Genomic DNA, 12,550 nt, shown 5'->3' with positions numbered 1-12,550 from the left:
AACTCTTCGACATAACAGTGAGTGGGCTTTTGGTTTTCCGTATATACCTATATACTTGAGATTTTTTTCCCAGAAAATGAATTTGAATGATTATGAGTTTTGAAATGTCATGCAAAGTATCTGCCTATTTTATTTATGCATTAGTAGTTGCATATATTTATGATTGGTGCTGCAGACGCATAGGTAAGTGTCAGGCATGGAATTAAATATCGATAATATCGGCGATATTTCGCCGATATTATCGTTTATCTAAGGTTCCGATATTTTCTGAGGTATCCGTCTCATTATCGTCAAAATATCGCGATATTATCGATAATATCGGCGAAATATCGCGATATTTTCGATATTATCGAAAAAATCGTCGTTGATCCGTCGTCGGAAAGGCAGCCGAGGCTGCGTCGTCCCCCCAACTGCCCAGATCTCTCTGCAATCCATGCTCAAACCCAAGATCTGCGCCTCAACGACGCCGATCTGGCTGATCTCGGTGACGATGGTGACGAAGCCGAAGGAGGAAGAGGAGGAGGGGAGGCGGCGGAGGGAGAATGAGTAGGAGGGAACGAAGAGGGATCTGGTTGATCTTGGGTTGAAGCAGACGCGGAACAGAGACGGAGGCGAGCGCGGCGCCGGCGGGGCAGGCTCCGGGGGGAGGAGGAGAATGGGTGCCGATGTTCGCTTCTCGCTGGCGTCGTGGTGGTGAGGGTGTGGGACGAAGCCGTCGTCGAAGCGGGTGTGGTGGAGGTGGACGGGGTGGATCTGGCTGATCTCGGTGACGATGGTGACGAAGCCGAAGGAGGAAGAGGAGGAGGGGAGGCGGCGGAGGGAGAATGAGTAGGAGGAAACGAAGAGGGTTTTGCAGGGCCTTGATGCGGTGGTGGAGATTGTGAAGAGGGAGAGGAGGGCGATGAGGATGAGGGATGTTGACTCGTTGACGCCATGGATTACTAGCACAAAGGAATACGGGGAGCCTCTCGTTCTCTCTGTCTTCTCTTCTTTCTCGTTTCAATTAGCAATTTAGGGATTTAACCAAGTTTCGGCCCCCAAATCATCTACTTAAATTGCCCTAAAAAACTCCAAGTAATTACAATATTAGAATTGTAATTGATCATTATTAGATTTGGTTTAGAAATTTTATGTAATTTAGTGATTGTTTCATACTAGGTTTAGATTTGAATTTTTTACTCCATTCAGATTTTAAAGGATTATAATAGATTTAAAAATTTATGAATTTTGATGAAGTTTAATAATTTTTAAAACTTTTATGTAAAATTTTAAGTGAATTCCCTCAAATTTTCAGGAAGCGATTTGAGAATGTTTAAAATATTATGTGAAATATTTCTAATTTTTTCGAGTTTCCCAACTTTTTAAAAATCTCTTCGAATCAATTTCTAAATGAATACATTTGGAATGTATGAATTTCTTAAAAATCATGATCGAATACCCCTTAAACTATAAAGAATCACTTAAAATCCTTATTAAATGCCCTTAGATTTTTAAAGAGAATTAAAATGTTTATAAGCCCCAATTGGATGTACCGCTTAATTTAACCAGTTAAGATTACAAATTAACACAAAAGACGACTTGATGCGATGTCATATCTAAAAAACTTGCCGCAATAAGCCCCAATTGGTGTGTTTAAACTTCTTTCATTAATTACTACATATTTTCTACACTCACAATGTTTGCCAGCTTGCTATATAATCAACTTAAATCAGTTAAATCCATCATGCAATGCATTTCCTTCCAATTTTTTGTGATAAACTAATAGATAATTGACTAAATAAACATCCTGCAAAGTTTCAATAAAAATTTCCAAGTTTTTCTTACAATTTCCGTGGTTTCCATGTAATTTTTATCGATATCGATATTATCCCGATATTTCCATCGATATTTCCGTGTTTTTGGACTACCGATATTTCCGATATTACCGATATTTTCTTCCTTGGTGTCAGGTAAGTTCATAAATTAAAGATATGAGATTACTTCAATTATACGAGATATGATGTGATGTATTGAGAGCTCATAAACCTGCACCCCGGTGTTAGTGCTCCCGTCCAAAGTTAGGGCATAATCCTTCACGTGATGTTTACTTCCCGCACCATATGCTCACCTTGGATCCAAGTTAGGTGCACAGGCTTGTCGTACAGACCACTTTAGGTGGTTCCGACTCATAGGTGACCCGCGATCATTCGCACAGCCTTCACGTGATCGTAGCATTAGAGCATATTTATTTTACACCTAGTTTTGTCGTACATACCACTTTAGGTGGTTTTGACTCGTGTGCAGGATTTGATATGATTGAGATTGGTTATGAGCTATATACTCAGATGTGCAGGTAATGTTAGGTGGATCCGGCTGATATGATATATGGCCTTGATATATTTTAACTGGATTACTTATAGCATCTCATTGAGATATTTTGGCATGGTATATTTTTATGGATTTCCATTCTAAGCATGAATTTTGATATAGCATATATTATATTTCTGGGAAATTATACAGGTTTTACGGTGAGGGGTTAGAACTTTTGAGACATGAAATGATTTTGAAAAGCTTTGTTTTTGTCCGCTCACACTTTTTGTTTTGCGCCCCTCTAGGTTTTAGGTAGAAGTGCTTTGGTGGCTCTCGGGTATTTCGACGGTGGTTCTGATAGAACATCATAAATGTAGTATCACCTTTGGGTGTTGTATAATTAGTACTTGTCCAGTCGGACTGTACTTAGGCTATTTATACTTTGATTGTGTATTTCACACTTAATCTTACACTCGCACCTTATCTTATCTAGTCTAGTTGATTTGGTTTTTGTTTAATCGCATTTCCTTATATCTTTATTGCTTCCGCACTGTGCACATGGTTACGTCACTCTCACATGACGGCCATCACATCTTGATTTTGTGTCGGGGTGTGTCAAAAACACTTTGATAAAAAAAAATTTAAAAAAAAAATATGGTCTGATGGTATTCCTGTTTACATGAAAGTGAGAATGTCTTAGATTCGAATCTCGTGGATGACAAATTTGATAACAAATTAGGTTGCCCATTGTGTTGATTATATCAATATATTAAAAAAAATACTTATATTACAATTTAGTGGTATTCTTTTTCACTTATAAATAAGTTCGACTTGTTATTTAGTATTGATATTCTTCTTTATATATGTAATAAATCTTAAATTTGATTCTTAATGGTTTTTTGTGAAGCTTAACTTACTTTTTTATAGCCAATGACCAAAAGCGCGGGTCATGCTTAACCAGCTCTAGCGGCTAAAGTCTTTGATTAGACGAGATGTGGGTGCACGTCCACATCAAATATGTGTGTGTTTTCCACAGGCCACTTGTTTTGACTGACCAAACCAATAACGTAGGTGACCTGCACTTCTGTTCGTTTGTTGAATTAATAATAAATTAATACATTTGTTAATGTTAAATCACCTACTTGGATTGAGATTATCTGCTTTAACCACCTTTTTTTATTACAATTAGGATGCTTACATCTAAAGGCTCTTTTGTCATTTTCTGTATGTTGGTTAAATTAGGGTTTGCCATTTTCGGTGTTTTACGCTTTTATTTAAACACAAATGGTGTTTTCTTTAACCATGTAAATAATTACAAGTGGGTTTTGAACAACATGTATGGCATTTTTTTTAGGTCGAAAAAAGAAATGTGATACATGTTTAGAAATCAAATGACAAATGGTGTGGTTTCAATGTTACATGTGTTTTAGTTATTATATTTGATTTTTACAATTGTTTAAATCTTCTATTTTCAATCACATTCATTTATATTCTCGTATCATTTGATTCTAAGCAATATTGTAGAAGATTCCATTTAAAAGAAAATATTTTTTTTTGTCTGTCAATAGTAGATTGTATTGCAGTGGATAAGATGACTTACTCTAAACCTCCAATTTCCCTTAGTTTATGAAGACAATTGGGCAATTCGAACAGAGAAGAACTTACATGTAATTGGTCACGTGGCATCTTAATTGCATGTAAGTCGCTCTCAATCGGATGTGTTTAAATTTTAGAAGCCCTAGGCAAACTAGGGATTTCGTACATGTGTAATATAGGAAAGGCATCTCTCCCATGAGGCATTTCTTCAACCTGAAACATTGAATAAATACTTCATTAACATCGAGGTTCAAACGTTCTGTAATCACTTGGGGATCAGAAAGCTTGTGAATCTCCACTATCCTGAGGCGACGATGGGAGCATTTGGCATTGGCAGTACTCCGAGATCGGAAATTAGCTAAAACTGTACGGTACAACAGCACAGGGAAACAATATGAAAAGTTATATCAATGTTATATGATGGATTAAAAACATCGGCATTCATAGTCATAGAATGAGGCCATACCATGGTTGAAGAGCCAACTTAATTTCTTCAACCATGCTCCTAATGTCATACCTATGTTCAAAGAATGAAATCTAACAATCAAACAGGAAGTAAAATGTAATGTTTTCTCGAGTCAATCATCAGTGTGCTTCATTTCCGGACAAGTTATGAACTCGATTCTGCTATGAAAACCATTCTGTAATGCATGTATATCTCTGCAAATATCTCCAATAACCTATCATTATCACATGTTTAAAAAACAGTACAGCGTAATGAACAAGAATAGAAACTGAACATTACTTCAATAGTGGTAATGGCCTCATTTTTGCCGGTGGACCAAAATTCAGGACACGGGATCAAACTTTTTTTCCTTTTCTGTCACTGGTATGCAACAGACCCCTATTACTCCAGTAGTAAACTGATTTCCGTTTCTCTTAACAACACAAATTAGACTACACTCCAACCCTTTGTCGTTCCGACGCCCTTTTCCTCCATCATTTTTCTCACATTTATAGCCTCCTCCCATTTCCCAATAGAACCATACAAGTTTGAAAGCATTACATAGTAGCCATCATTTTCTGGATCAGATTTTATGGCATGCCTTGCAACCCTTACGCCCAACTCAATTTCATTGTGAATCTTACAGGCACCTAATAATGATCCCCACACACCACCATCAGGAGATATGGGCATTGACAGAACCAAATCTTCAGCTTCTTGCAGATTACCGGACCTGCCAAGAATATCTACCATACAAGCATAGTGCTTCAAATTTGGGTTTAGGGAAAGATCTTGCATTTTACGAAACAGATATTTCCCTTCTTCAACCAGCCCTGAATGATTACAGGCTGAGAGAAGAGCAAGAAAGGTGAGTTCGTTCGGTATAACATTTGAATCTTCCATCTCGTGGAATAGTTCTATTGCAGATTCTGCATGTCCATGTGTTGCATAACCTGAGATCATGACATTCCAGGAAATAACATCCCTATCTTCCATTGAGTTGAACAATTCTCTTGATTTCTCAAGTTCCCCACATTTTGCATACATATCAACTAATGCAGTTGAAAGGGATAAATTGTTCCCAATACGTCTTTCCTTAATGTGACAATGAACCTTTATTCCTTCTTCCAGAGATGCGAGATGAGAGCAAGCTGAAAGCACTGTTACCAATGTCGCTGAGTTGGGCATGAAGTTTTCTGCAATCATCTTATGATATAGGTCTATGGCCTCGAAAGAATGTCCATTGTGAGTGTATGATGAGATCAATGAGTTCCATGTTATAATATCCTTCTGTGTCACAGAAAAAATTCTCCTTGCAATGGTCAAATAACCACTTTTTCCATACATGTCTATGAGTGAGTTGGCTACTGAGACATTTTCATCCATACAAACCTTAATTATAAAGCAATGAAGTGATTGGCCAAGATGGATTGTTCCCATCTGGAAACACGAAGAAACCACAGATACCAAGCTATTAGAATCAGCTTCAATGCCTTGATGTCGCATCTTCCTAAACAGTTCTATGCATTTTGTACGCAGTCCCAGCTTACCATAGCCATAAATCATAGTGTTACAAGACTCTTTGTTCTGGTGCTGCATTCCGCTGAAGAGCTTCTCGGCAAGAGTCAACAACTCAAACTTGCAGTACATGGACAGTAGTTCACTATGAACCACCTGACTCGATGCATAATTCTGCCTCGTGACTAATCCTAGGAAGGCCTTTCCTTCATTGATATTTGTGGAATTTCGAAAACCTGAAAGCATGCAACTGACAACAATTTCATCTGGGAAAATATCACTATCCTGCATTTCCCAAAACAAACTTAAGCATCCATCCATTAACCCAGATCTAGCATAAACACCGATAACTGATGTCCAAGATATAACATCTTTATTTTCTATGTCACAAAACGAAAGATAAGATTCTTCAGGTCTCCCGCATCTGGAATACATGGACAAAAGCAAAGATTTAACAGCTCCAGAACACCCAATTCCCCTTTTTACTACAAAACCATGCAAGCATCTACCTTCTACTAAAGCACCCAGATCCCCACAAGCTTGAAGACCAACTTCCAACGTTCTGAAATTTGGCCTCTCACCAATGCCACCGATCCTGTGCATCTCACAAAGACACTCCAAACCCTTCTCACTCTCATCATTCTGCACATACCCAATTATAAGCGCGGTCCAACAAACCACATCTCTCACAGTAATTTCATCAAACATAAGAGATGCATCCTCCATTCGACCACACTTTGAATACATATACACAAAAGAAGAGCCAACCGCCGAATTACCAGCGAAGAGCCCGAGCTTCTTACCCAACCCATGAACATTGTTGCCATGGTCAAGCACCATTAACTCAGCGCACGAGGAAACCACCATTGGAAGAGTAAATTGGTTAGGAGCAAAACCAGAAGCCCGCATTTGGAAAAAGAAAACGAGGGCTTTGGAGTAGCCGCCATTGGAGAAATGGGTTTTGATTATAGAGTTCCAAAGAAAGGTATCCTTGGGAGAAACCGAAGCGAATACTTTGGTGGAAGAAGTGGGTTTGGAGAGAGACGCGTAGAGAGAGATGAGCTTTGCGCATATGAAGATGTTGTTTGAGTTTGCAGAAGTGATGATGAGAGCGTGGGATTGAGAGAGATGCTGGAAGGTTGGAATCTGGTTGGAGAGGAAAGAATCGAGATGGTAGTTAACGTAATTAGAAGCGGAGAGTGAAGAAAATGGAAGAGAGGAGGAGGAGGGAAGGTGTTTGAACAAGTGGAGGGATTTGTGTCTGAGGTTAAACATGGGGATTCCCTAACGGCTAGGTTTCTTGGGTCTTCTGACTCTTTGCCTTTCATCTCTAACCGAAAGAATAAATATAGTCCCGTTCAGAATTATAGTTCTTAAAAATATTATTTTTTAAATGAACATTTATATATTATCTTTAACCGAAGAGGTTAAACATAGTCCATCAATAATTTAGTAGTTTTAATTTTTTTTTTTTAACAAATGATGTCATACACTAAGGGAAGGATGTGAGTTTATCCTCACACTAGGTTAGTAATAATGTAGTTCAAATTGCCTTTACTAGTTTTAAGTTTATACTTTAAATTTATGCTTAATTTAATTAAAGTACCTTTGAATGTTTTCAAATCTAGTTTTTGAATTTGAAATAATTATTTTAATTGAGGAGCTGGATCCCAAAAAAAATCTGAAAAGGGAGCTAGATTTAGCTAGCCTGATGCTTTTCTAGTCAAATAATAACCTGATGGGCTCCATATAATTATAGCACAACATTTAGTTAGAGATGAGTTTTTGGGAAAAAAGAAATTTTATTTAAACCTATGTAATCTCTGTTTACACCCAATTTAACTTTTAAATGTTAATTGTCTATTTTACCCTATTGCAAAATTACTATTAAGTACAAAATGAAATTAATAATAAAACTTAAATTTATCAATATAATTAAACTGTGACAGCCCGTCCCCGATTTTAAGAGTTTTTACAGTTTTAATAAAGGATTTTACAAAAATGCCCTTCTAGGCACGCGCATGATTCGAGATTAAACGTTGTGTCGTGCCATCTAAGAATTGTTTTCTTGACATACCCTCGTAGTACTCGTCGCTACGGACGCGTGGGTGCAGACGGTTCGTGATTTGGAGTTACAATGATAAAGATTTTAACGTTTGAAATTTGGGCATTTTAGGAATTATAATTTTAGCAAAATCTGGAATTTCTTTTACGAAAGTGGACGGCCCATATTTAATGAAGAAATAAATGGATGGCTGGGATGAGAAGAAAGAAGGTTTTGTGTGTGTGTGTTCGCGCGTGAGAGGAAGAAGAAATAGAGAAAATAGGTTGGACAAGAATGCCCAATCGGGAAAAGAGAGAGGAAGGGAACAGGAGGGTCAGAGAGGGAGTCCAGCGAATGCGGAGAAGAGAGAAAGGAGACCGGCCAATCGGAACAGAGAAAAGAGGAAAGGAGGGAGGGTGAGAAGCGGATTAGAGAAGGAAGAAAACAGGTTCCCTCAACCCGCGACCCGTGTGCACCCATTCCCGTTCCTTCATATTTTCCGGTGGTTTTCCACCAGATTTCTCTCGAAATTGGACTAAGAAACCATTCCCAATCATCCCTTCGTCATTTCCTCTTCCATTCCCAACCTAATTTTATGGGATTTGAGCTTGAATTCGAGTAGAACAAAAATATGGGTTTTGAGGGTGCTATGGCAAAATCTGACGATTGTGAAGGTAATCCAGCAAATTGCTACTACCACTAGACTCCCCTAGAACCCAGGAACAAAGCCCAATCAGTGGTGGAGGCGTCGGAACACGTTTGGAGGTCGAATTGAAACACACTCATTTCTAGGGTTCTTCACGGTTTTGGCAAAATTGAAGTGTTTCCAAGCCAAATTGTCTTTGGCCTCAGGTATAAAGTTTACTCTACTCATTGAGATCTTCATTTTTGTAAATTTTGGTAATTTTTGGAGATGGTTGGATTTTCCGGCGAGCTGGGGCGGCCAACCGCCACCCACGGCAGCCCGTGCTGCGGCGAGTGGCCAGTGGCCCGCCAATGTCATTCTTAGCATGTGTTTAATGTTCTAGGTTCAGTTTGATAATTGATTGACGTAAATTGAGTAATTGAACCTAAGTTCGTTACGATTCGTGGTTAGGTGAAAATGTGAATTGACGATCTGATCGTTGGATCGTCACTAAACTTTGATACGTTGTAATACGTAATATTTTAGGATTATAGGAACTTACGGATTGGGAATCCAATTTACGGATCTTCCGGAATTGGAGTTGTAAGTTCATAAAATAGAATGTTAACCGTCACTTAAGTTATGGATTGGAAATCTGAGTTACAGATCTTCCGGATCGAACTGCGTAGTGACGTGTTTTATATAAGTTATATATTCTAGCGATATGATTTCTGAGGTTTGATTTGATGATTGTTCTAGGCGCCGATCGCCATGACGCCTCGATGTGTTGTGCTAGGGAGTTGTAGGGCAAACTCTAGGTGAGTGGGCAGTTATTTTCTGTATATACCTATATACTATTGATTTTCCCAGAAATTGAATTTAAATGAAAGTATGTTTTAAAATGCCATGCATACATATATATGAAATATGTGAATTAGTAATTGATGCATATATATTAAATGGTGCTGTGGACGCACATGTGAGTATCATGTGAGTTTTATGTTGTTCATGTGATTTAATGATGATGTGAATTATGTTGAGAGCTCATAACTTGCACCCATGGTGTTAGTGCTTATACTATTCACCCTGCACCACACGCTCACCTTGGATCCAAGTAGGTGCATGTCGTACAGATCACAGTGTTAGTGCTTATAACCACCTCTTAATTCAAAATGAATTCAATTAATTTGTCTCCACAACAGTTAATTAATAATTTAATATATTCACTTTAATACTAATATCTGTCCAACTACTTGCATGCCAAAAGACATATTTTAAACATGTTTGGTTCCATTCACATTAAGAGCAAAACTTTTACTTTTAAGGGCATTTGTTTGCACCCACTAACTTTCATTGGATTGGACTAGTTTAAATATTAATGTAGTCCTTGTCTGTTATATTAGTTTAGTCCATGTTTGTTGCCTTGCGGGCCTAGCTTTCGTGGGACTAAGGAGGACTTGCCTTGACTAAAGAACTCACTATGAGGTCTTAGCAAGAACCCCCCAACAAACAAAAAAGAAAATCTTAATGAAACATTCTTGTTACTGTTCACTTTTAACGTTAAGGATATTTTTACCTTGAAAAGTCACTCTTGGTACTATTCACTTACATTTTTATTTTTTCATTTTCATTAAAACTAAAATTTTTAAGAATTTTTCGTTAGTTTTGCAAAAAAAAAAAAAAAAGCATAACATGAGACTGCCTAAGACCTGCCCTTTTGTCCTACTGCATCCTCTTGCTTTCATCGATCGCGCCCTCCAATTGGGTTTCGTCCTCGTCGACCTGGATTTTCGATGATATGGAGAGATTTTTCAATGTGATTGTCACATGAGATGATACATCACGTGTCCCTATATAAATGGTGGGTCATGTGTGTTAAATGGTTAATAACTTAAAAATTCAAAATTTTCATCACTTACATAAAAACACATGATGTACCATCCATGTTTCCGTCACAACTAAAAATTTCTCGATGACATGGGCTTCTGGCTCCGTCCTCATCGACCTCGATTCTCATTGACTACTTCGCTTTTTGGGGTTTTCCAAAAAATAAAAGGCATTGGGCGATTGTTGTGCACACTTCTTCTTCTTGCAGTTCACTGCCCTTGGATGTAGACGAGCATGGGTGAAATCCAGCTTCTAATGGCAAAACCTAGACTCGAATTGAAAAACCGCAATTTGTTCGAAGCTCTGCACTATCTGCTGAGCAACTTTTCAAGAAAAGAAAAGGGAATAAAAGAAGAAAAAAAAAGAGGGAGAGCGTTCAAGAGAGATAGAGGATACTAGAAAAGCAAAGAAAACGAAAAAGAGAATTAATTTTTATTATTTTGTTTCTTAGTCCGACAATGTTTCAAATGTTTCACTAACTCAATTTAATTTAGTCAACTCTAAACCAGTTTAGCTTAGCCTTTAAAATTAATCTCATCCAAAATAATTTAATACAACAAACACACTTTGACATTGTACACATCTATCAAACAATGGCCACATGGTCGGTTGGCCAAGGAGGACGAAAGGTTCGGCGACAATATAGCTGGCATGATGCTTGACTACCTTTAATCACACACAACCATCTAAATCATCTGAAAAAAAAAAAAATTTAAAAACATCTGGCATTTGACCAATAATAAGCATGATACATGAACTTTTGACCATTTATTTATTTTTTCACCAATAATTGTTTTTTTTTTAATAAATGATATTATCTATATTAATGGAAGAAAATAGGTTTAGTTTCACAATGAGTTAGCAATAATGTGGTCAAATATGTCTTCGAGAATCGAATCTAAGACCTCTCACATACAAGTAAAAAAGAATATCACTAAACCTACGGTCATATTAACACATTTTAATATGATGGAATTAAGAATGTCGAAGAATTTATTAGATGGGAAGGGAAACAGCATTTCCATAAATTAGTACACAAATCGGGTTAGGATTTGTTGTTTCAATACGAAATTACATTGATACTCAAGAGCATAGCTAGTATTTTTCTTCAAAATTAGTAAAAATTGCCACCCGATCTTCGTCCACATTCTTTTTTTTTTTAGATAATGAGATTTTTAAAATAGTTAGGACCATACATAACACAAGACATGTCAAACGTGTTTCTTAGAAAAATCTAGTAGGTCTACATACCAAAAAACATTACAATTGAACAACCATAAACTCATGAGAAATACATTACAATTTCTTAGTCACGGAGTACTCTTAGTTCTAAACTCTAGTTAGGAGGACTTAACTTTGATAGCTGAAGAACTAAAAGCACCACGAGAAAAGGACGTCATCAGCGCACCGCCCTCTGTTGATCTTACAATCGTCTGTAAAGAAGCCATGTTATGAGTAACCTCCAACAAAAAAAGAAGAAGACGAGATTCCTTTTCATAGTCAATTACCAAGCGCACAAACCATAACCATAATCATGAAGACTTTTTTCGACAAAACGGGAGAACGACTATAATGACAAAAGCTATCCTCAACAACTAAGAGAGTGAGTACAACCAAAAACCCCAAAAAAGGAGGAAGAAAGAGATCAAGAGGATTGCCTTTACCTCAAAACAAAACGCATGGGTCCGACTGGTGGAGGTTTTTTACTCTCTGAGACTCCGACTGCTTGGTGGGTTTTTGTCACATTCATGTGATGTGGAAATAGGTAGAGGAAATGCCAAAATGGATTCATGTTTGTGTTGCCGACAATGAGAAGAAGAGGAGGAGGATACTACGGTTTCTTTTGTTCTCTTTTAATGTTTAATATCAATTCTGTATAATTTGTTTTTTTTTTCTTCTATTTGTTTATAAAATTTTATATTTTTGTGTAATTAGTTATAGGAGTAAATTCCTCTTTAAGGGGTGATGTAAAAGTGAATAAAATCTTCAGCAAATGTGATGGATTTGGGAAAACATGATAAACTTCAATAAGTGTTGATATAATTACCCCAATACAATAAATAACAGTAAATAAATAACTCATCTTGAATGAGAAAGACTTACATGAACTAGATTTACAGTCATCATGACGTCTCATTTCATGAAA

General features: G+C 37.2%; 1 protein-coding gene and 1 long non-coding RNA gene across 2 annotated transcripts; both read right to left on the bottom strand.

The window, feature by feature from the left end:
- Positions 1-4,436: 4,436 nt before the first annotated feature.
- Positions 4,437-7,171, bottom strand: LOC126618679 (pentatricopeptide repeat-containing protein At4g39952, mitochondrial-like). Its single transcript, XM_050286852.1, has one exon. It carries the CDS (start codon positions 7,121-7,123, stop codon positions 4,778-4,780), a length of 2,346 nt encoding a protein of 781 aa, XP_050142809.1. The 5' UTR covers positions 7,124-7,171; the 3' UTR covers positions 4,437-4,777.
- A 2,944-nt stretch (positions 7,172-10,115) lies between these two features.
- Positions 10,116-12,455, bottom strand: LOC126627961 (uncharacterized). Its single transcript, XR_007625196.1, has 3 exons — positions 12,069-12,455; positions 10,456-11,837; positions 10,116-10,367 (listed from the first exon to the last, which is right to left on the bottom strand). It is a non-coding gene; the product is annotated as an uncharacterized LOC126627961 (long non-coding RNA).
- Between the last annotated feature and the right edge of the window lie 95 nt (positions 12,456-12,550).

This window comes from Malus sylvestris, chromosome 1 (genome assembly GCF_916048215.2).
Source record: "Malus sylvestris chromosome 1, drMalSylv7.2, whole genome shotgun sequence".
In the NCBI taxonomy this organism is placed as follows: domain Eukaryota; kingdom Viridiplantae; phylum Streptophyta; class Magnoliopsida; order Rosales; family Rosaceae; genus Malus; species Malus sylvestris.
Note: the sequence above shows the minus strand (reverse complement) of the source record. Positions and strands in the feature narration are given on the sequence as shown.